Here is a 22,065-nt window from a genome sequence, read left to right as displayed (position 1 = left end):
GAGGCGGCCCCCATAGAGGTGGGATATGGAACCAGCGACCGACCAAACCCTTGCACAGCTTCACCAAAATGCCAAGACTCACACCACCTGGAAAACACACAAGCACCTCCCTTTGCAGTAGCTTGCACCACCAGCAGCAGCAGCAGCAAGTTGGGTGCTTCTTTGATTCAAAGGAATTCTTTAGGACTATCACATATTCCTGCCTTTCTTTTCTAGAATCCTGTGAACCAAAGAGGACCAAGGTTATTGTGACAGCAACGGAGATGATGATGATGATAATTGTGACGAGGTTCCGATATTGTTACTCCCTTCGTTTCTAAATATAAGTCCTTTTAGAGATTTTGATACGGACTACATACAGATGTATATGGACGCATTTTAGAATGTAGATTCACTCATTTCGCTCCGTATGTAGTATGTATTGGATATACCAATATCCAGAGAGGTCCTTCCCTACGCCCTAAGGGTTCCCAGCGCCCAGCGGACCAACTGGTCGGAGGAGGCGGCCCCATGGAGGTGGGATCTGGAACCAGCGAGCTACCAAACCCTCCGTCTGTACCATGATGATAGCCCTGTTTGGATCCATGGGTTCTCGTGGGGCCCACTGAAAAATCACTTTTCTCTTCCCATCAAATGTATTTATTGTGAATCTAACTCTGTCATCCAAACACCTCTTTGGCTAGAGTAGCTAGAAACTAACTCCAACCTCTAGGTAAGTTAGAGTATCCAAACACGGCCAATGATGGAGATGATGATGCTGACGAGCTTCCAGGTAAAGCTCCGCCGCTGACGGTGGTGATCCCTGGAGTACAAAACCAAAATTCCACAATCAGAACATCCGTCGATCACCACGTGGTCACAGGAGTATTTGCAAAGATTCTGACAGTGCCACCGCTCGGTTCCTCGCATCGCTGGGTCTGTCCATACCCCCTAAAGTTTCCCAGCACCCAACGGACCAACTGGTCGGAGGAGGCGGCCCTGCAGAGGTGAGATCTGGAACCAGCGACCGACCAAACCGAGCGCTGCACTTATACACACGCGCGCGCGCACACCGTGCAGGGGAGAGGGAAAGAGGTGGTGAGGGGTGGAGATACCAGATTGAAACATGGAGGAAACGAATTGGAGACGGCGGCTCAGATCAACGGCTTGGCATCGCCGGAACCCACGGGGACGGAAGCCGCGACGGACCCCCGCCACGCAATCCCCAGAGGCCCCGCCACAGCGACGGCTACCCGAGCACGGGCCTCCAAGCCGGTGGCGGGGAGCAGACGGGAGCGCTGGCCCCGCGAGGCGGAGGGATCCGATGCTGACGCCGATCGAGAGAATGGGTGTGCGCCAAGGGCCGGGCCTCCTCGTCGCCGCCCTTTTTTCCGAGTGGCCGCGGTCTCTGGTGGTGCGGTCATCGACCACGGCGGGCGGGGCGGACGTCCTCCGCCGCCGACGCACGCGACGGCCTCACACTTAAACTAATGATGAGTGAGCCCATGAGAGAGTGCGGCGGCAAGGGTTTTGTCGAGCGGTTTGGAACGCGGTACCATGTGTGCCTTCTCCACTTAATCGAGCGGTTTGGGACGCGGTACCATGTGTGCCTTCTCCACTTATTTTTGAGACAGCATGCCTTCTCCACATATCAAGTGAAGAGCACGTGTCAGGTGCAGAACACATGTTGCTATATCTAAATGGACAAATGTTGTCACTGTTATAAGCTTGCAAAGAAGAGTGCAAGACAGTGCGATGCAAAACTATATGTACAAAGAAGGCAGCAACAGAATAGAATATCCCCAAAGGCTTACTTAGCAAGGAAACAAGTTAAGACACTAATAAAACACAGATCCTCCGAAGTTCACCTACATCCAGAAAATGTAGTGGCGGCAGACAGAATGGGAAAGCTTCAGAACAGACTAAAGAAACAAAACAAAATGGCCGCTCAAAGGCTCAGATTAACCCAGCAACTTAATCACAGCAGTTAAAAAATTGCTTATGGATACAGACAGTAACATGTGACATGCTGCCTCAGTCACTATTTACATGAACAGTCCAGCATTCTCTCCAAAAAAGATACAGCTGCATTATTATTTGTAGCATGTAAGAACAAATAGCTGCAACTGGTAACTTGCGGAAAAATAGAAGTGGTAGTATGACAACTAATTAAAACAAGCCATTCAACCGATAATTTGCTGGGAGCAAGTCTTCCTAATATAACAAAGTGCAACTTACTCTTATAACAGATTGAATTAAGGAGCAACAGTGACCAAAAAAGATCAAGCAAAACTTATGCAATAGTAAAGGTATAAGAGAAGAAATCTTTATACAAGACAGATGTAAACACTGGAGCTTATATTGCATAGTGGGCTCAGATTCGCCTTTGCTCGATCATACAACCTACCCACATCATCTGCTATCACCAGATCAACCAGTTTATACTGTGGAGCTGCCCTGGTTATCACTCAAGAAGAATGACCGTCCAAGGACAGAGCCATCAGTATCACAGGATCAAAATGGATTCTAGAGACAAGAGGGAGAATCCAACTTGATACCCACAGGTGCCTCGATTGCTCAAAGGCACACTATTTCAGCCATGGTCAATCATCATCGCCCTAGCAAGAATGGACTAGGCCCGGCCGGCTGTCGACATGCCCGCGGACATCTGCTGACGGAACCTTGGGGCTCAGCGCTAGACCATTCTTGTCACACCTTGCACATTGTTCTTGCAATGGTGAAACTGCCCTGGTTATCATTCATCAGAAATGACCATCCAAGGACAGAGCCACTAAAATAAGCACATGATCAAAACGGCTCAAAGAAACAAGGGGGGATCCAACTTCACACCCACAAGGGCCTCGATTGCTCAGAGAGCGTGCTTATATCATCCATAATCAATCATCATAGCCCCGCACCAGCTTAGAGCAACTCTAGCGGACTCGCCAAAATGGGAAGTCATTCAGCACGGGACAGCTCAGCAACCACAAACTTGTTAATCATAAAGCCATGCACCATTCACAAACAAAAGGTGCGACAGCCATAGGACCTCCTTGATCCAAAGGAAGTTCGTATGAACTTTGCAGTAGCTTGCACTACCAGCACCACCACCACCAGCAAGTTGGGGGCCTCTTTGATTCAAAGGAATTCTTTAGGACTATTACATATTCCTGCCATTCTTTTCTAGAATCCTGTGAACCAAAGAGTACCAAGGTTATTGTGACAGCAACGGAGATGATGATGATGATGACGAGGTTCCAATATTGTTACTCCCTTCGTTTCTAAATATAAGTCCTTTTAGAGATTTCAATACGGACTACATACGGATGTATATAGACCCATTTTAGAATGTAGATTCACTCATTTCGCTCCATATGTAGTATGTATTGGATATACCAATACCCAGAGAGTATTTGCAAAGATTCTGACAGTATTTGCAAAGATTCTGACAATGTCACTGCTCGATTCCTCAAATCGCTGGGTCCGTCCCTACCCCCTCTGGATTCCCAGCGCCCAACGGACCAACTGGTCGGAGGAGGCGGCCCCCGTGGAGGTGGGATTGGGAACCAGCGACCTACCTTCCAACATTTGTTGGTAAAGCTCCGCCACTGACATGGTGACGGTGGTGATCCCGGCGTACAAAACCAAAATACCCGTCGATCACCACCTGGTCACGGGAATACTTTCAAAGATTCTGACAGTGCCACCGCTCGGTTCCTCGCATCGCTGGGTCCGTCCCTACAGCCTAAAGTTTCCCAGCACCCAACGGACCATCTGGTCGGAGCAGGCGGCCCCCGCAGAGGTGAGATCTGGAACCAGCGACCGACCAAACCGAGCGCTGCGCTTATACACACACGCTCGCAATGCGAGCGGGCGAGAGGGAGAGAGGTGGTGAGGGGTGGAGGTACCAGATCGAAACACAGAGGAGACGAAGTGGAGACGGCGGCTCAGATCTACCGCTTGGCGTCGCCGGAACCCACGACCGGATGCGAGGCGGTCCCCCTGCCACGCGGTCCCCAGACCCCCCGCGACCGCATCCGACGCCGGCGAAGCCGCGGCGGCTGCCGGAGCACGAGCACGGGCCTCCAAGCCGGCGTCGCGGCGCGGCGCGGACGGGAGGGCTGGCCCCGCGAGGCGGAGGGATCCGACGCTGCCGCCGCTCGGGAGAACAGGTGTGCGCCAAGGGCCGGGCCTCCTCATCGCCGCCGGGTTTTTTCCGAGTGGCCGCGGTCTCTGGTGGTGCGGTCATCGGCCACGGCGGGCGGAGCGGACGGTCTCCGCCGCGGCGGCCTCACACTTAAACTAATGATGAGTGAGCCCGTGATAGAGTGCGGCGGCGAGGGTTTTCTCGAGTGTTCTGGGACGTAGTAGTACCGTGCCACGTGTTCGGTGCAAAGCGCGCGTGAGGGAGGATCCAACGGCCACCGTCGATCCTCCATGTGCATTTTTTCTTTTTTTTGAGATCTTCCTCCATGTGTATGGGTTGCTCAGTCCGTTCTTTTCTAACCAAGACACACAGGCTCGGCCCAACTATATGCAGTACTCCTAGTTCCAAATGCGGCCCATGAACAATACTATGACCCCCATGCACCATCGACACCGCAAATAGAAAACGTGGACAACCATTTACAAACGTGCATTCTAAATGCAAGCCTGCGTTCAGGTTCAGTCAGGAACCATCAACGCAAACCTCAACCCATAATTATTACGTACAAAAGTGTGCAAGCACGTCACTCAAAGTTACAAACATTTAGAACAACATGTACTCCGCAATTTACCGCTCAACGTCACACACAACACGGACAAACCACACCACTCCTTCCGGTTGACAATAGCACATATTCTTGTATCACGCCGCAGATCGAGACCGATGCGCAGATAGGCCTTCCAAGTACTTCTCCACGACCTCCAAACCACACATTTCCTTCACATGGGTCATCGGCGCAGGGACGTCGAGCTGGAACGTGGGCTCCGAGCTTCCAAACTCCTTCCTCGCCGCTCGGATGGCTTCTCTCACCGCGCAATGGACCGATGCTGCGAGAACCACGGCAGGTTCCCCAGAGGCTGGCAGAGGCAGAGCGGCTTAATCACTCTAACTAATGATAATTTTCAGCTGGCAAAGAAAAAAAGTAAAACTATATTCATGTTGCTTCAGGAAAAGCACAATCCTACTACATACCTTTTGACGAAAGAACACGGTTCTTATGGTACCCCGTGTTGAGCACCTCAGCATTGAACTGCTTCGGGATGGTGTCCACGCTTGGGATCTTGTAGACCCATGTGCTGTCACTCACAACCAGTCCATCGGCATTTGTTTCGTGTTCTTCATTTATGAAGAAACCAATTCCTTGTATAAAGGAGCCTTCAATCTGTAAGGTAGATGGTAGAGATCAGACATGAATGTATGATGCCATCATTGTACTATAATGAAGAAAAACTCTGATCAGGGCTGATCAATGTAATGTACTCGCTCTGTTTCGATGTAAGGCGTTATCAGATAATATCCGTGTTCACCACAAAATGATAAAAGAAGAGCATAATGCAGTGGAAAATATCTCTAACCTGGCCCAAGTCCACTGCAGGGTTCAAACTCTTTCCACAGTCATACACAAGGTCGCTCCGTAGTAAAGTAATAGCTCCTGTAAGGACATCAATCTCTACCTGAATTTTTAGTAAAAAGTGAAACGGAAGTCAGAAAACTATCACAATATCATCCAGTAACTATTGAGCTATGCTAGTGCGAATGCCATTAAGCATAATATTTTTGTACCTCACTTATACCAGCTCCATAGTTCAGATAGGTGCTGGATTCTTGGCCAGGTACCCAGTATGCACTTGAGGACAAATTAACATTATCCTTAATGGCCTATGTGGGAAAGTGTTAGAACGTGTAAAGATAAAAAATTCCACGCACAAATATTTTACTCTTATGTAGCACAAAAATCCAGAGCGAAATAAAAAAATAACCTGAGCAATTAAAGCATCCCATGAAACATCACCACCGGATTGCTGCTTGAGCTTCTTCATGACTGGCTTTAATCTGTCAACCAGCATGTTGCAAGCCTCAAGAGTTGCTGCACAGCTAGATTCAGACGAAGTACTGCCAGCAGTGAGTCCACCTTGGATCAAGTTCAGCGTGTCAGCCTGAAGAAGACGCACTCTATCAAGAAGGCATTCACATCCATCAGGCCATAACTGTCCCAACGCGAAAACCGTCATCTGCTGTACTTTGGTCCACAGTCCCTGCCCAACCTCAACACCTCCAACTTCAACCACAATGGAACCATCGTTGAGCACAGAAACTCTTCCAGGAGCTGGCCTTGGTGCCACCTTGAAGATGAGGGGCGCACAAGAGATACCCCTCTTCCGCCACTTGTTGCAGTTGTTAAAATGCTTGATGGATTCAGATCGATGCAGGTAGCTTGACGTCCTGAGTAATCTGTTGAAAATAGAATGCAATGTGTACGTCGATGCTTCACCTGCGCTTTCTGGATAGAACAGCACAAGACTGTCATATGTGTGGAAATTCTTCTGCCTGACATTATTAGCATCAAGCGATAGCACTGAAGCGACGTGCTCGATGATGGCCTCAGCAATAAAAGAGCCTTGTGTATCTCCAGGAGCCCGCATTACTGACTTGGATGTGTTGTTTGTCTTACAGACCTTGATGTCGAACGAGAGAGCGCCCCAGTTGTATTTCTTCAGGCCAGACATCATAGTATCTGGCATTAGGGGGCTCGCATCTGGAGAAATCCCAGCGTTGATCAGAATGTCCAGGTGCAAGGCTGTGATTCTCCCATCGGACTTGAAACCAACACTGTAATATGCTTTTATGGGGTGCCGACCCCCGATCATGATCATGTCAGTACTGCGGTTGAGATACATCCGCACTGGACGACGTAACTTGAAGGCACAAAGCGCAGCTGCCGTTGCTACCTGCAAAAGCATATATTGTTGGATCACTGAGTAGCAATGGCTGAAATGGTCAATGTTTCCGCTTTCTTGGAAGCTGAATGAATGGTAAAATGAAGCTTAAATGGGCAAACTTATGTTAGAAGGTATCACTAGAACTCTAATCTACCATAAAATGTAGCAATTATTCATAAAATGCAATATTCATAAATGAAGCTTAAAAGTACTGCTATTAGATTCTTTCAGTTGTACTCCCTCTGTACCATAATAATTATAGTTGGGGAGAACTGAACTAAACTAGTTCTCCCCAACTACAATTATTATGGTAAGGAGAGAGTAACACACAGGCTTTCAACTTGTTGCCACTTGTGGGACTGCTGTTCAAAATTGTTTGATCTTGCTTACAGTGTGTGATCTGAATGCCTTCCCACCAAAACCTCCTCCAACTCTTCTTGTAATGACACGCACATTGCTGAATGGAATGCCGAGGCACCTCGCTATGACACTCTGCGCAAGCTCAGGGTATTGTGATGAACTGTAGACCACAATAGTGTTATCTTCATCTGGAATTGCCAATGCTGTTTGTGTTTCCATGTAGAAATAGTACTGAGAGGCAAGTTTCACCTGCGATCATCGAAGTCATACCTATTAATGTGTTGAAAACAGAGACCAACAAAAATCAATTTTAAACTTTGCGTTGTTAAGTATAAAAACTTCCATTCACTTTTGAGCAATGCAGGTGAGATGTCACTATGAAAAGGTCTGGAAGTGTGTAGAATCAACATACTTCTGTTGAGAGGATCTTGTGATCAGCTTCTGCCATGGCCTTCGAAAAATCACCAACTTGTTTTGGATACCTCCCAGGAGGAACTTCGAAATAGCTATTGTTCTGTACTGCCTGTTCTACAGTTAAGATTGGTGGCTTCAAATCTTTTGTGTCATATTCAACAACGACCTGTTTGCCTGCCAAGTTGGCATATCTCTGAGTCTCTGCAATCTGGGGTAAAGTACACATTTTAATGACATCGGTATTGAAAAATTCATAATAATAATTCATGTAATAAGTTTGTGACCAGGGAAAAAAGGTAGCTGATGCTTACTTCTAACCAGGGGAAATTTTGCACTAATTATTAATTACTATAATATAAAAAAAAAACTCTCGGTGTTTAAAGTAAATACGATCATATTATGATAAAATGTGACATCAACAGTGTATTTTTTTTGCATATCTACTTGCATTGACTTTTAATAAGCAATTTTGTTATGAAAGAAATGGAGGTACAAGTGCAGTAGGCATTTAACTAACCCAATCTTATATGGATTTTGTTAGGGTATTTTACAAATGAAAATTTGAAAATACATATATAGATATGTCTTTTGGATGAACAACTGTGTCATATTAGGGTTTATTATTTTAATTTGTACAGATTTGCCCCTCTTAATTAAAAATTACTTCTTCCTTAACATTCACAAATTTATTTTACATAGAGAAATAATGAAGAAAATCCAATTTATAAATTGAATTTATTATACAAAAAAATATTGTTAAGTAACCATTAAAAATATGAAAAGATAAGTACCACGACACCAAGGGCTTGCCCAGCATACTCAGCTACAGGAGAGCCAAAAAGTGGTTCGTCCCCAAACATGAAGCTTGATCCGATATTTTGCCCTCCACTTGGAATATCCTTTGCAGAAACAACCGTGAGGACCTTCTCTGATGCTAAAGAAGGCTTGAATTTGATATTCTTGACATATGCAAGAGGCTGTGTGCTGTAAATAAACTCCCCATACAGGCAATTTTTTGGAGCAGGAATATCATCTACATATACTGCCTCCCCTGCAATACAGAAAAGAAATTCTATAAGCCTAAACGTAATCATAAAGGAAGGATAATTAGGAGAGGAAGAGAACTTCTAGATCCCATTAATAACTTTGATGTAAGCTTATTGAACACATACCAGAAGCTTGAAGCTCAACTGCATACTTTTTAATCGGCTCGCCAACTGGTTTATGATCATCGCTGGAAATTGTTTCTCGGCGTGAAGACAATGGAAGGTTACATGGGTCATCTATATCTGAAGAACTAGCAGAACCAATGCTCAGAGTTTTTCCAGGCCCTTTGATTCCTTTAGCAAATGGAGACAGGAAACTGAAGAGAAATCCAACAGCCACACTGACTCTGTATTCAGGATGTGATGTTCCTTCCATTGGTACAATTATTTCTCTAAGTAAGCGAACTGCTTCGAGCACAACAGATGGAGTGAGCACTTTTCCGTCCAGGTGTTGTTCAACTTTTGTTGCTCTGATAACATGTTTTGTACCATAGGCACCAAAGGCCATGTGTAGGTTACTAAGCACAAGATTACCACATGATTCATTCAGGGAGACATGGCCCAGCATAGCAGAGTTAATATATGAAACCGCATTGCCAAGAGGGCGTGGCGCTGCTCTGTAAGTTTCAAATATCACCTTACTTTCTTTCTGAGAATCTGAAACCCAATGTGGAATAAATATGCTCAGCAGCAATGTACTAGGATCAATAGGAGGCTGCTCCAGAAACTCTTCCAAAGTAACCTCTAGTGTTTCTGAATAAACCTGAAGACGCACAGTTGAAGCAGCACCAAGAAGTATGGTCGCGATGTCCGAGGGAAAAGGGTATTTCTGTGCAAGAATTATGTTCCCGCCAATGCTTGCTGTGTTACGGACAAACGGTGTGGCCACCTTGCTCATGTGCTCAGCGAGTTTTCTGAAAACCAAACTTCCATTTGGACATGATTTAGACCCGGCTTCTTGCTCAAGTATCTCGATGGTCTTAGAAATTGGTGTAGCTGCTCCAATTTCAATGCCACTGTCTTTCTTCCAAATAGCTGAAAGCTCTGGAATCTCACCGATGTCAATATACTTGTTATATAGATCCTGATCCTTGTATCCCTTTACACCAGAACTTGTGTTTGCGACAACCACTTTAACTGTGCATTCACTAAACAGGCCAGAGTTCAGCAAATCATAATATTGCTTGATGCTTTTAGGATGATACCAACCCTCCCTGGAGACCGTAACATCCGAATCATCATTTACATGATGAAGCGAAGATTTTATCTCGGACTTTAGGAAGTCTGGAAAAGTGCAGACTCCACCGCCAAGAGTATAAGCTGGCAACTTGCTAACATCGGCGTGGTTATCGCCTTTCTTCCAGAATACATTGAGGCCCAAATCCTCCAGGTCAACATCTGAAGCAAAACTTTTGCAGGCGTCGACAATTGGCCTGTACCCGGTACATCTACACATGTTGCCTGAGAACGCCCTTTCTGCCTCGGACACCGTCAACTTTGAGAACCCTTTTTGTGGTTCAGGCTTGTTGGATTTGTCGGCATTAGCAAGAGAGGTGAAAATAGACATGCACATGCCAGGAGTGCAGAAACCACACTGGGAAGCATGGAACCCAGACATCCTCTTCTGGATAGAATGGAAACCATCTTTGGTATTTCCCAGGCCTTCGGTGGTGATGACTGAGCAGAGATTTATGTTGTAGAGCAGCGTCAGGCATGAACTTGCAGACAATTCAGTCACTTCATCTTTTTTTGGATTGTAAGTTGCTATGAGGACCACGCAAGCTCCACATCCACCTGAAATAGAGAAGAATGATACAGTTATTCAAGGGATGCTATATCCGCCTCTTCTCGGGACAAAATAAACATAACATTGATCTGGAAGAACCATGCCTTATTTGAAAACTGAACAAACATAACCAGATTTGCTGCTACTTATATTTGTCCCAATTAGGTTTGGATTCTCTTATTCCAGAATCTGAACTCCCAGGGAAACAAAAACAATGGCAGCAGTGAATCATGTGGATGCAAATTTATACACGATGAATGCCGATGCGCAAACCACGGGTAGTATGAACCTTATACTGCCATATTATTAAAAATATTTGCATAGGAGTAAAACACACTGTTAGTACATGAGCTTGGCAGGGGTGTTCAGTTTAGTAGTACATCGGCTTAGAAACCGATCAATTTCAGAAGTGAAACCTATTGATGCGAAATACTCCAGAAATCAGAGGTGTGGAGACCCCTCACCGCCCTTGTCGCGCAGGACATGTGGTACGCCAGCCGCATGTGAGGCCGCATCCCCTCGCTTCGCCCTCTGGATCGCCTCCGGCCATGGCTTGGGTCAGAGGGGGAGGCGGGGGTAGAGAAATGGGAGGGTGAGTGGAGAGGGGACGGGATGGGAAACGGAAAGGAGCGACACGGTGGCTCGACGGAGATGCCACCGGATTTGGGGAACCCAAAGCAAAACTGCACCTCCAAAAGGGAGAAAACGTGCTTTCCACACGCACTTTGGAAAAAACGTGCACTGAATAAAATGGCACGCACTAAAAAGCTGCAACACGCCCGGTAGTTTTCGCGCGGTGTACAGCGCGGTCTTTATAAATCACGCGTGGACGATTGCAAACCGCCACCCCTTATCTTCTTGTTTATCACCTCTGCTGCGTCATCGCCGCCTCTTGCATCCTTCTTTCTTGTCGTCGACGTCCTTTTCTCTCACCCATGCATTTCCCTTCCGCGCCCCCGGAGCAGCTCCAGCTTTCGCGATGTTTGCGCCCGTGCCTCCGGCGTTTTCTATGCGGAGATACGTTCTGGGGACATTCGCCTTGGGCTCGGCACTTTTGACACCGCCGAGGCGGGCCCCGCGCGTACGACACGGTGGCAAGCGTCTCTCCAGGCCGCGTTCGCAGACGAACTTTTCGTTCGTCCGGACGCGCTAGGAGGCGCAGGCCCACGCGTCTCCCCTCGAGGGTAATCACTGCGGAGGACCGTCACATCGAGACGAGGCGGGAGCGCCACCTCCTCATCGACGAGACAGACGAGCAGGGCATGGAGGTGCGGCCAGCGCTTCCCGCAAGATGTCCTCGACGAACGTGAGTTCTGGGCACGACAGAGGGCGGTGCGAGCCGCGGATCTGGGCCAGGTCTCATTTATATATGTCGTTACTTATATTCACGATTGGAGTATCTTCAATCGTTGACAACCGAACACCGCATCTTTCGTGGACACGATGCTCAGTCCGCAGACACTGATGCGAGAGCCGTCAATCCAACTATAACAGCATACATTTCAAGTCGGACCTCAACAAAACGAACAAAAATTTGTTCTCGCTCTCGAGATGGACCGATGAAAGATGGTGGCGACAGCCTCTGAGAGTGCGCCGGACCGGTATGAGACCCAGTGCCGGTGTGTGGCTAGGCTGGGGTATCCGGCTATAGATGTTAGGATTTGGTAAGCCGGACTGGACGAGTGACAGACCGACGATGGTGGTCGCGAGCTCCAAGTGCTTGCTGGCAAGCCAGCCTGGATAGGCGAGGACGACCCGACGATGGTGGTGGTGCAGGCTCCGAGTGCTTGCTGGTAAGCTAGCCTGGACGGGTGACGGCCCGATGATGGTGGTGGTGCAGGCCCCGAGTGCTTGCTGGTAAGCCAACCTATATCCGTCTGGCTTGTCGGGCCACCCAGTCGGCTGCAATGCCGGAGAGTTCCTTCTTTTGCTCGTTGGAGAGGTCGTCATGTAGGGTTTTGGAGCACCATGACGGGTGTGGTGCAAGGTGGAGATCAAGAGCGAAGGTGTGGTGTGATTCTTGCCCGACGTCCTGGCCACGTTTAAACAACGGATGTGAGACGCCAATCGGATAGGTGTTTAATGCCGACTGACACATGAACATACATGTGTGTGTGAGAGTAGATTTCTCGGCACACGTGTTATGTTAATGGAGGTAGGGGGCAGATGTATGTCATTTCAATGCGGAGATAAGATGTGCTCAACAAAGACAATGCTCTCGACCGACACACTGCTACAGTGCTAACACAGTGTGTGGTCGCGTTCGTTTTTGATCGGCATGAATGCGACGCTGACGCTCTAGCGGGGAGGGGTGGGGCGAGGGATAGGGTGTTTGGGCGGGCCAGGGTTGTTGGACATGTGTGTGGTAGTGGTCCAGACCCTGCAAAGCCCCCTAATTTGTTTTCGGTTGTTGAAAATAAGACATTCCGACGAGTTTATAAATGAATCCAAGCCTGTGTTAGATGACAAAACAAGTCTGAATCGCGTAGTCTGAGCAGATGCGTACGTTTGTGGATTTGCGTAGTCGGAGATGCCCTTAGAGCAAGTATAATAAGGTACAGTCAGCAGGCTGTAAGGATTAAAATATTATTTTTTTGCTGAGTTGGATGAGAGAGAAGGGAAGAGGGCTCTTAGTGAAGAGTCAACTCTAGCACGTGCTCCTAGGTGCTTTGTGAGAATGAAAGGTGGGTCATATATAATAAAAGTAGTAATCTTTTATAGCTAACTATTGTACAAACTAGCAATAAGATGGGCTATAAGACTGTTTATAGCCAGCAGTTGGCTATACTATTAACCATGCTCTTAGCTACACCAAAGTTGTACTATTTGAGTGTACTAGTACATAGTGTTAGATTGATCTCTTCCCAATGGGCTCAACGGCCTATTGGACCTTGACTCACGCCCTGATCGGGGGCGTCCATCCCAAGTAAGGTTGGTGGGCCCCTGTCGCGCAGTGCTATATATAGAGGAGGTGGGGACCATGGTACGGGTTACGAGGTTCGCCGCCGCCACTGGTTCCCCACTCCTAACCCTAACCCGATCCAGAGGGTAGCACTAAAGCGATGGAAAGTCCATCACCGCCGCTACCGCAACTATCTCTTTGCTTCCCCACCGTCGCCACTACGTCACGACAGTCTCTGGAGGGAGCTCAGCACTATACAAGGTATTAATCCACTACTATCACCGAACACATCTAGCCTTGACGATCGACGGGATCTATCAATGGTATCAGAGCAAGGTTGGCATTAGATGTGTTTTCGGATGAAACAACAACAAGAGAAGTTTCCCCTCCCCTGGAATCCTAGAACAGGGTAGAAAGAAAAGGTCCCTCACTGGGAAAAGCTGCGCCGCCGCAAGGCCGCGTCGTTCCTCTCGATCCGGACGGGCATCGGCAAGCCGAGCCGTTCGGAAGAAGAACGCCACCCCTTATCGAGGCAAAGAATCTACCCCTTCAGGGGCAAAGAAAAGGTCGGATTGAATCCGAAAAAGCAAACAAAAAAAAGCGGGGAAAGACAAGCAAAGAAAAACCACCCCTCCCGGGGCAAAGTACCTGCACCGCGGCCACGTCGTTCGACGGCGGCACGCTTCCGCCAAGGGAAACGCGCCACCGGCGAAGGGGAGGCAATGGCGCAAAATGGTGTGATGTTGGTGCCGTTGTGCATACCATGTCTCTCTCTTTTTCTCTATGAGAATGGAGTTGGAGAAAAAGAAAATAGAAGAGGAGCCTTAGCCGACCGCTCGACGGCGGCGCACCCACCACAAGGCGTGTGCGCGGCCGGCGAGGGGAAGGCCGCGGCTCCGGGGGAGAGAAAGGAGAAGGCAGCGCGCGCAGCACGGGCGACCTTGGTCGCCGTTGCCGGCAGCCGGACGATGGCTGCAACTGCTGCCGCCTGCGCAAGAGTGCGCGAGAAAGAGGCAAGGCCATGGCTCCGGGGAGAGGAAAGAGCGGCATGGCGCGCGCGGCGCGGGACCCATGGTCGCCGTTGCCGGCGGCCAGCTCAAGCCCGCAACGCTAAAGGCAGCCACGGCAAGAGGGGCGAGCACGAGGTGCGTTGCTGTCCTCGTGGCCGATGCAGGCGACCAACCTGGCAGCTCTCCGGCGGGGCTGGGTAGCCGTCGCTGCGAGAGAGCCGCTACTGCGAGCGAGAGACAGGAGGAAAAGAGGCAACGGCGCCAGGAGGAAATGAATTAGGGTTTCAGCTCGATGTGGTTGTGACCGGTTCTTGTTGCAGGAGAAAGTCGCGCCCGACCGTCGGATTAGATCCGACGGTCCAGGGCGAAACCCTAGCCTCCCGAGGCCACTCGGGCCGAGGCAGAGAGGCTGGCAGGCCGAGGTTTGGTCGGGCTGAGGCAGAGAGGCTGGCAGGCCGAGGCTTGGTCGGGCCGAGGCAGAGAGGCTGGCAGGTCGAGGCTTGGTTGGGCCGAGGTAGAGAGGCTGGCAGGCCGAGGCTTGGCCGGGCCGAGGCACAGAGGTTCGCAAACCAAAGTGGGCCAGGGAGGCTATCGGCCCAGAGCGGCCACATCCCTCCTTTTACCTTTTACTTTAAAAGAGAAGGAAGTTTGATCTTTTCTGTTTTCTATGTAATATTTTCCAACGAAAATATTGTTTAGAAAATAGAAAATAAAAAGTTGAAAGTTTCTGTAAAAAGAGACAGAAAAGTAATGTTATTTTTCCTGAAAAGAAAAATAAAAGGTTCTGAAAATAAAAGAAAGATTTTCAGAAAAAGAAAAGTTCATGAATTTCATAAAAGGGATTATAAAGTTCATGAATTTTTAATTATGACAGAATATTTTTCGGTAATAGCAACATGATTTTTCTATAAAGAAAAATAAAAGGTTCTGAAAATAAAAGAAAGATTTTCAGAAAGAGAAAAGTTCATCGATTTTATAAAAGGAAATTAAAGTTCATGAATTTTTATTTTTAACAGATTTTTTTTCTGTAAAGGTGCATGAATTTTTATATTCATGTTTTTCCGTTGCAAAGTAAAAAAGGTTTAGTCCTCCAATTAAATTGGAACGAACGGGAAAATTTAATTGGAAGAACTGTTATTAGCAAAGTTTTTCCCTTGTGGGTGAAATAAGATTAAAAAAGTTTCCGCTATGACAATAGTATGATGTTTGTTTTAAAGTTAAATATGGTATTGTTATTTTCTGACCAACGTTGATGATAACAATACTATAATTGTATGAGTCATCTTATGTTTAAAGCTTAAATCTCTGATAAATTTTGTATCAAAGTGATCAATTTTTCGGAGCACGGATAGAGAAATGCATATTTCTATTTCTGCTGCAATATGGTTAATGATGATGATTATTTCTTAGCAAAGTTGTTCAATAAGAATACTATCATCACATTGTTCATGAGTTATATGCATTATTTCCATTTCTGCCCAACGGTGATATGGAATTAATGCAGAAGAATGATGTTTTATTCTAATTCTGCCACCACGGTGATTTAGAATATTTCAGAAAGTTTAAAAAGGTTTAATGTGCATGATTTTAATCACACCAACGTAGGGTTATTTTTATGCTCATTACCGTTGTTTATTGGCTAAGTTTGCTCAGACTAAAAGTTATTCAAGCTTTCACTCATGAAAGCGAATGTTTTGGGTACTAGTGACCCGAAATATGGAAAAGAAAGGTCATAACCTGATGGAATAAATTCTCTCTAAAGAATGGATTCACAAGAAAAGAACTCTTGGATATTATTTCAAGAAAAGAAAAGAGATAGATCATTGAGAGTCTTGGTTGACGAATGTCTTTCATGTACTCTCTATGATGAAGTCTCCTTTTTTAGTCAATATGATTGAAATGAAACAAGCAACATGCATGTTGAATTTGACCAACGTCGGATCAAACATGTGTGTCAAAGATAATTCAGATTTATTTCTGAATTTGATGCAGTCAAAAGAGCCAATTATGGCATTTATGTCCCTTAAAGGGAATTACCCGCATGACGGGAAAAGTCTGGGAAGAATGCCTGCGTAACCGGGTAAAGTTGACATTATATTATGTCAACAATCCGTGTATGGCGGAAGAAATTTTGGCAAAGGCCTTATCCTGTATGACAGGAGAAAGTTATGATGACTCATGTGCGGTTAATGTGTCCCACTATGGGAGAAAAGTATGGAGTAGTTATTAAGCTTTCCTAGTATCGACCGTACACCTTATGTGTAACGGTCATTATGCAATCACTAAATCAAGAAAGGATAAAAGTAACAAACGAACCTAAAGACAAGAATGATATGCAAGTGTGACTTGCAAAAGAGACAATGATAAAGAACTCTGTTGAGTTTCTGAAATGAAATGAGGAAAAAGTACTCCCATACTAGTTAACTTATTACTTCATTTTACATGAAGTGATAAGATGAATGAGCTAGATAATCGAAGTTTCCTCATTTCACAAGAGCTATGAATGGGTTTCGAAATTGTGACAGAAAAGTTCTTGCCACATTTCGAGGGGGAGAAAGAGACATGAAATACATTGTAGTGTATTTCATAACTCCTCTGTACTTTAGATGATGTGATGCACATTATGCATCTAAAGTGATCCATTAATGAAGAATGTGATTGTCAAGGGGAGTACGACAGTCATCTGAATACCGTCATTATGATACCCCTAAAGAAAAGAAACAATTGTATTTTCGGATTTTTTATAGTTTCGAAAGCAGACTAAGGAATATAATAGTGGTGCTTAAAGTGCCATAAAGAAGAATGTTTAAAGATACGCCATTTCTTCAATGAAGATGGAGTAATCTGGGGGAGCATGTTCTATGACCTATACAACACCTGTTGTTAGCTCTACAAGGGATCTTATGATACATGTCCCTGTAAAACCTATTGCCCTTTGGAAATGGGTGACTATAGAATTAATTTACCTCTTGGCAATGACAGAGCAACGACAACCCCATATGAAAGAAGTGCCAGTACCTGAGATTTTGATGGTCTCTAGGAATGTGAAAAGCAGATACTTATGACTACTATAAAGTCTATGTTAGTGAAATTCCATCATTTGAATTTCACTAACATAGACTTTATGAAGGGTCTACAAGGCAAATGTGACTCCAAAGGAAATATGTAAAGGTGTAAAACATGACTTAAACCGGAAGATTTTGTGCAAAGAAAATGAGAGGATAATTGCATTCATGCAAAGTTATAGAATGGGAAATTCGTTTCCCAATTCCTGGGCATGTGGATGACGTCCTACTTGCTAGTGGTGATGTAAATTCTAGTGTAGGAGGAGAGAAGAAGTTCTTGTCCTCAGAGTTCAAAAGAATAAAAGGGGGTATTAGGAATGTCGCATGAAAATGCTAAGAAAGATTTCTAAAGTATGCATACGAGAAAACCTACGCCTGTTCTTATAGTCAAGGGTAATGGAATTGGAAACTATGGCGTTTCAAAAGTTAATAAGAAAAGATTGTAAACCAATATGGTACCATATGCTTCAGTTGTTGGAAGCTCAAGGTGTTACCCTGACACAGTTCACGTATATATCCGGGTTGTTTTGGCAATGTCCAGTCCATGGATAAATCAATGAAATGGAGTCAAAGATATCGGCCTCATGCTAAAAGAAATAAGTGCTCTCAAAAGATTGTGAGTACAAAGGCAGGACTTGTGAAATGTATAGCGAAATTCACAATTGTCGCTAACTTTCATACTCGGAGTTTTGTGTGGAAAATCTCCAAATGAGTAGAACGATTGTCATCAATGTGATGCAATGATATGTTATAGCTTGATATGAGGCTGAGGGACAGGCAACATGGTTAAGGCTACATGTACCCGGAGTGGATAATGGATGACAACGACGATTACCATTTTAAGTTCTTTCGCTCATGTCACAACGAGTCAAGTGTTGATGCCAAACACACCGACAAAGAGTTACGTGTTGTGAAGGAGAAAGTCCGGAATTATGGAAAAAATGCTTGAAGCATAGAAGCAACAAACAAGTGTTTGCAGATCTGCTTATCAAAGGCTTATCGCCCAGTGTGTTCGGAGAACACACAGTCGACATGGGTTTTATGGTATAGTCTAATATTTCCGGACAATAAAGGGCCCAAGGTTAAAGTATGTGTCTCAAAATAGAGAGGTACATTGTGATTGTCTGATTCCATCGGCAATTGAGCTGTGACGATGAAACATGCCCTATGTATTGATCTGTTATGAAACGAGTAAAGTTAAAAGTATATGATGAGATCAAGGGGGAGAATGTTAGATTGATCTCTTCCGCAATGGGCCCAACGGCCCATTGGACCTTGACTCACGCCCTGGTCGGGGGCGTCCAGCCTAAGTAAGGCTGGTGGGCCCCTGTCGCGCAGTGCTATATATAGAGGAGGTGGGGGACTATGGCACGGGTTACGAGGTTCAAAATAACATCGCCGCTTAGGCTAGTATAGTATTTTCTGTATTTCAAAATAACTTTCTTAACTTTATACTAGTTTTAGTATAAAATTATATAAATTTACGACACTTATTTTTAAATGAAGGGAGTAGTAGCCATCAATAACTAATAATTATCTAAACTATGTTAAGATTCGCTAATTAGCTATTACCTATTTGAATATGTATGTCACATCAAAATAATAGCATATGAATATGTATGTGATATTAGCTTAGTGTGTGATCTGTGGACCTGATCGAGGACATGACATTAATGTCTGCACAATAATAGAACGTTTGATCATTGATGAGTGTTGATCATTAGATGTAAGAAAGTTTGGGTTACTCCTGAATATTTGTTGTTGGGAAGAAGTAGACTAGTTTCTTTTAACAATAAATATCATAGTACAGAGGCAATACATGTTAGCTCAATCAACCATTTGCGTACGTCGGATCTGGATGGGATGTTAGATCAGTACTCCCAACAAATTAAAGATGGGATCACGAGCCCAACACATTTCAAAGGGTACAAACTAAATTATGATGTACAATTAATCATCTTGAAACAGGCATGAAGTCCTAGTCACCGACATAATGATCTTGATCTGAGACCATCGGCAGGTCTCCAACAGACTATAAACACCAATTTCCTTCTAGTGGGAGGTCAGGACGACGGTGATCGTGCCCGTATTAAACATAACAAATACTGAATAGATATACGTCTTCGGATCATGAAAATGATGATGTGCACTTGGACCGCGACGCATGTCGAAGTCACACAAGGCATAATTCTAGCGTGTAAGCGCTTTCCTTTTTTTGAAACTTTTCACCGAGGGAAGATGAGCCCCCACCTGAATTTCGTTTCAAAGGTCGCGCAGACGCGAGGAAAGAAAAATCTGGCGTGTTCTTTGAGTTTGGCAGCTTTTCGCCGCCGTAGGGTGAAATCGGGGAGAAGTTTAGTTACTACATCATCGGAAGCATGCACGACAAAGCGTTTGAGCTCAAGTGGAAGCTCTGATCATTGTGTGCTCATGATCGGCAGTACGTAGCGTACTACAGTGAAGCGATGTTGCCCTACGTCAAGCACCTGCATGCGATTGCCTACTACTAGTAGTATAAGTGTATAACCATACGCACCTTCGCCGCAGCCGAGCTTGGTGCCGGTGAAGGGCGTCCGGGTGCGGATGAACTCGAGCAGGGTGGTGCCGGGGTGCACGTCGGCGCCGGCCACCTCGTACCGCCGCCCGTTGAGCGCGAACACCACCTTCTCCACCCTCGCCGACCCCATCGCCACCGCTCCGCCGGTCGACGTCTCGGTGCGCGCGGTGGGCGAGCTATAGCCAGAAATGGTGGATCGATGTCTATATATGGCTGGCTGGCGCTGCGATGTGAGTGACGGGGGAACGTGGTGGGCGAGCTGCTGCTGCTGCTGCTGCTGCTGCTGGCAGCTAATTAAGCTATAGGGAGGGAGTTGGATATATGAGTGCTGGTCGGCCTCTGCTGTGCTGCCTATTTAGTACAGACAGTACTTACTTGCGTGACGCCGAGTGCTTAGCTGCTCCGGCGACTCGGCGCGCGGGGGAGGAGATCGCGCCAGCGTCACTCGACGGAGACGGATATGGGCGGCGAGATCTGGTAGGTCCGCGGACGTGCACGCACGTGCACATGCAGTGCGATATACTTGCACCGCTGAAGCTGTGCCGTCTAGACGCGAGAAAGTCACACCAATATATTCTGTTGGCATCATGTTCGTGTGATAAATTGAGGCGAAAGAGATATGATCCAAGCTTCCATCCCGCCGTCTCTTCCTCTGTCAATGACACGTAGACGATACACTGCACATTCATGCGTGGACTGGTTGCACTATTTTTTTATAATAAATAAATAAAAACAGGAATAGGTATAATAAAATATATTTGATTATTACATAGTTGTAAATACATACATATAGTAGAACATAAGGCTGACTGGATATCTTGCCAAACATGATGATATAACAGAAAATTAAAAGGAAGAGTGTCTATCACTGATCGGTCATAAAAAATTAACCTAACCGGACCCTTTAAAATGCCTCAAACGTCTGGAATGATCGACACCCTTTATATCCAGCCCAAATATGGGACGGATATGAAAGAGCCCGGACGCTCCCGGGCACGCCCGCCACGTCAGCCTGACAACGGGCTCATGTGAACTCGTCTGAAAATTCGAAGGTCCGACGCACGCCTCGACCGTCGCTACAGTATAAACACCGCGTGGCGCCACTCTGGCTCCCATCCGAGACCATGGCCGACTATTTAAACCGGCCAGAGTCCCCCCTTCCCTAGCACATCCATCTCCTTCCTTCCGCCGCCGTCGTCCGAACCCGTCAGCCATGCCCCACGCCACCACCACTACACGATCCAGGCCCATCTTTGGCTCCTTTAGCAGCTCAGGATCGAGAGGGCCGTGGGCTATGACTATGTGCATGTATGCTGACATGACGTGTACAACCTTCCTTTACTAAAGAAAGAAAGGGTATTCTGTAGAAAGTGTTAGAATATTCTATATTTGTGAACGGAAAGAGTCGGACGTACGGCGATGTGTGTACCGGGGAGCGTGGCGGTGGTACTACAGCGTGGGCGTTGAAATGTTGGTTGCCCATTTGCCTTGCGTGACGGCGAGCGCTAACTGCACGTCTCCATCCGCGTGGTCCGCGCGCGTGGTCACCGACGGGGGCAGCGATCCCGATCCGGTAGGTGCACGGACGTCCACGTCGAGCTACCCAAGCCACGCTGTTTATTTAGGCCCTGTTTAGTTTTAATAAGTCAACGAGTGACTTATAAATCACGTCTATTTGATTGTCATCTGACTTATAAGTCACTTTTTCATGCAAAAGCGGGTGACTTATAAGTTTTAAGTTACGGTGGAGCAACTTATGACTTATAAGTTAGGTCTGTTTGACAAAGTAAGTCACTTTTTGCACTTTTCAACTTATAAGTTGGTGACTTATTTGAAACCAAACAGTGCCTTATAGGGACACGGAAACGTCCCCACATTTCTAGAAGTATGTTGCATGTGTGCGTGGATAAGATATATAGCGATCCTTCCAGTTCCTGAAGACGCAACGCGGAAAGAGATACGATCCTGAGTTCATTCCTTGACTCCCGATGTAAAACAAACATTATCCATCTGCTATTC

The 22,065-nt window shown here is 46.3% G+C and overlaps 1 protein-coding gene across 1 annotated transcript; it reads right to left on the bottom strand.

The window, feature by feature from the left end:
* Positions 1-2,347: 2,347 nt before the first annotated feature.
* On the bottom strand, positions 2,348-20,333 carry LOC123407812 (putative aldehyde oxidase-like protein). Its single transcript, XM_045101039.1, has 10 exons — positions 20,026-20,333; positions 8,853-10,520; positions 8,472-8,731; positions 7,679-7,888; positions 7,297-7,515; positions 5,947-6,915; positions 5,750-5,845; positions 5,542-5,640; positions 5,159-5,348; positions 2,348-5,043 (listed from the first exon to the last, which is right to left on the bottom strand). Exons 1-10 carry the CDS (start codon positions 20,174-20,176, stop codon positions 4,829-4,831), a joined length of 4,077 nt encoding a protein of 1,358 aa, XP_044956974.1. The 5' UTR covers positions 20,177-20,333; the 3' UTR covers positions 2,348-4,828.
* Positions 20,334-22,065: the final 1,732 nt, after the last annotated feature.

The sequence above is a fragment of the Hordeum vulgare genome, chromosome 7H, assembly GCF_904849725.1.
Source record: "Hordeum vulgare subsp. vulgare chromosome 7H, MorexV3_pseudomolecules_assembly, whole genome shotgun sequence".
Classification (NCBI taxonomy): Eukaryota; Viridiplantae; Streptophyta; class Magnoliopsida; order Poales; family Poaceae; genus Hordeum; species Hordeum vulgare.
The sequence above is the reverse complement of the archived record's forward strand: the minus strand, read 5'-3'. Positions and strand labels throughout refer to the sequence as shown.

Coding starts and splice junctions, on each gene's coding strand:
- LOC123407812 (XM_045101039.1), bottom strand. CDS start 20,176: ATGGGGTCGGCGAGGGTGGAGAAGGTGGTGTTCGCGCTCAACGGGCGG. Junction 8,732..8,852: donor AGTTGAGCTTCAAGCTTCTG/GTATGTGTTCAA, acceptor TCTGTATTGCAG/GGGAGGCAGTATATGTAGAT. Junction 5,349..5,541: donor CTGCAGTGGACTTGGGCCAG/GTTAGAGATATT, acceptor TCTACCTTACAG/ATTGAAGGCTCCTTTATACA.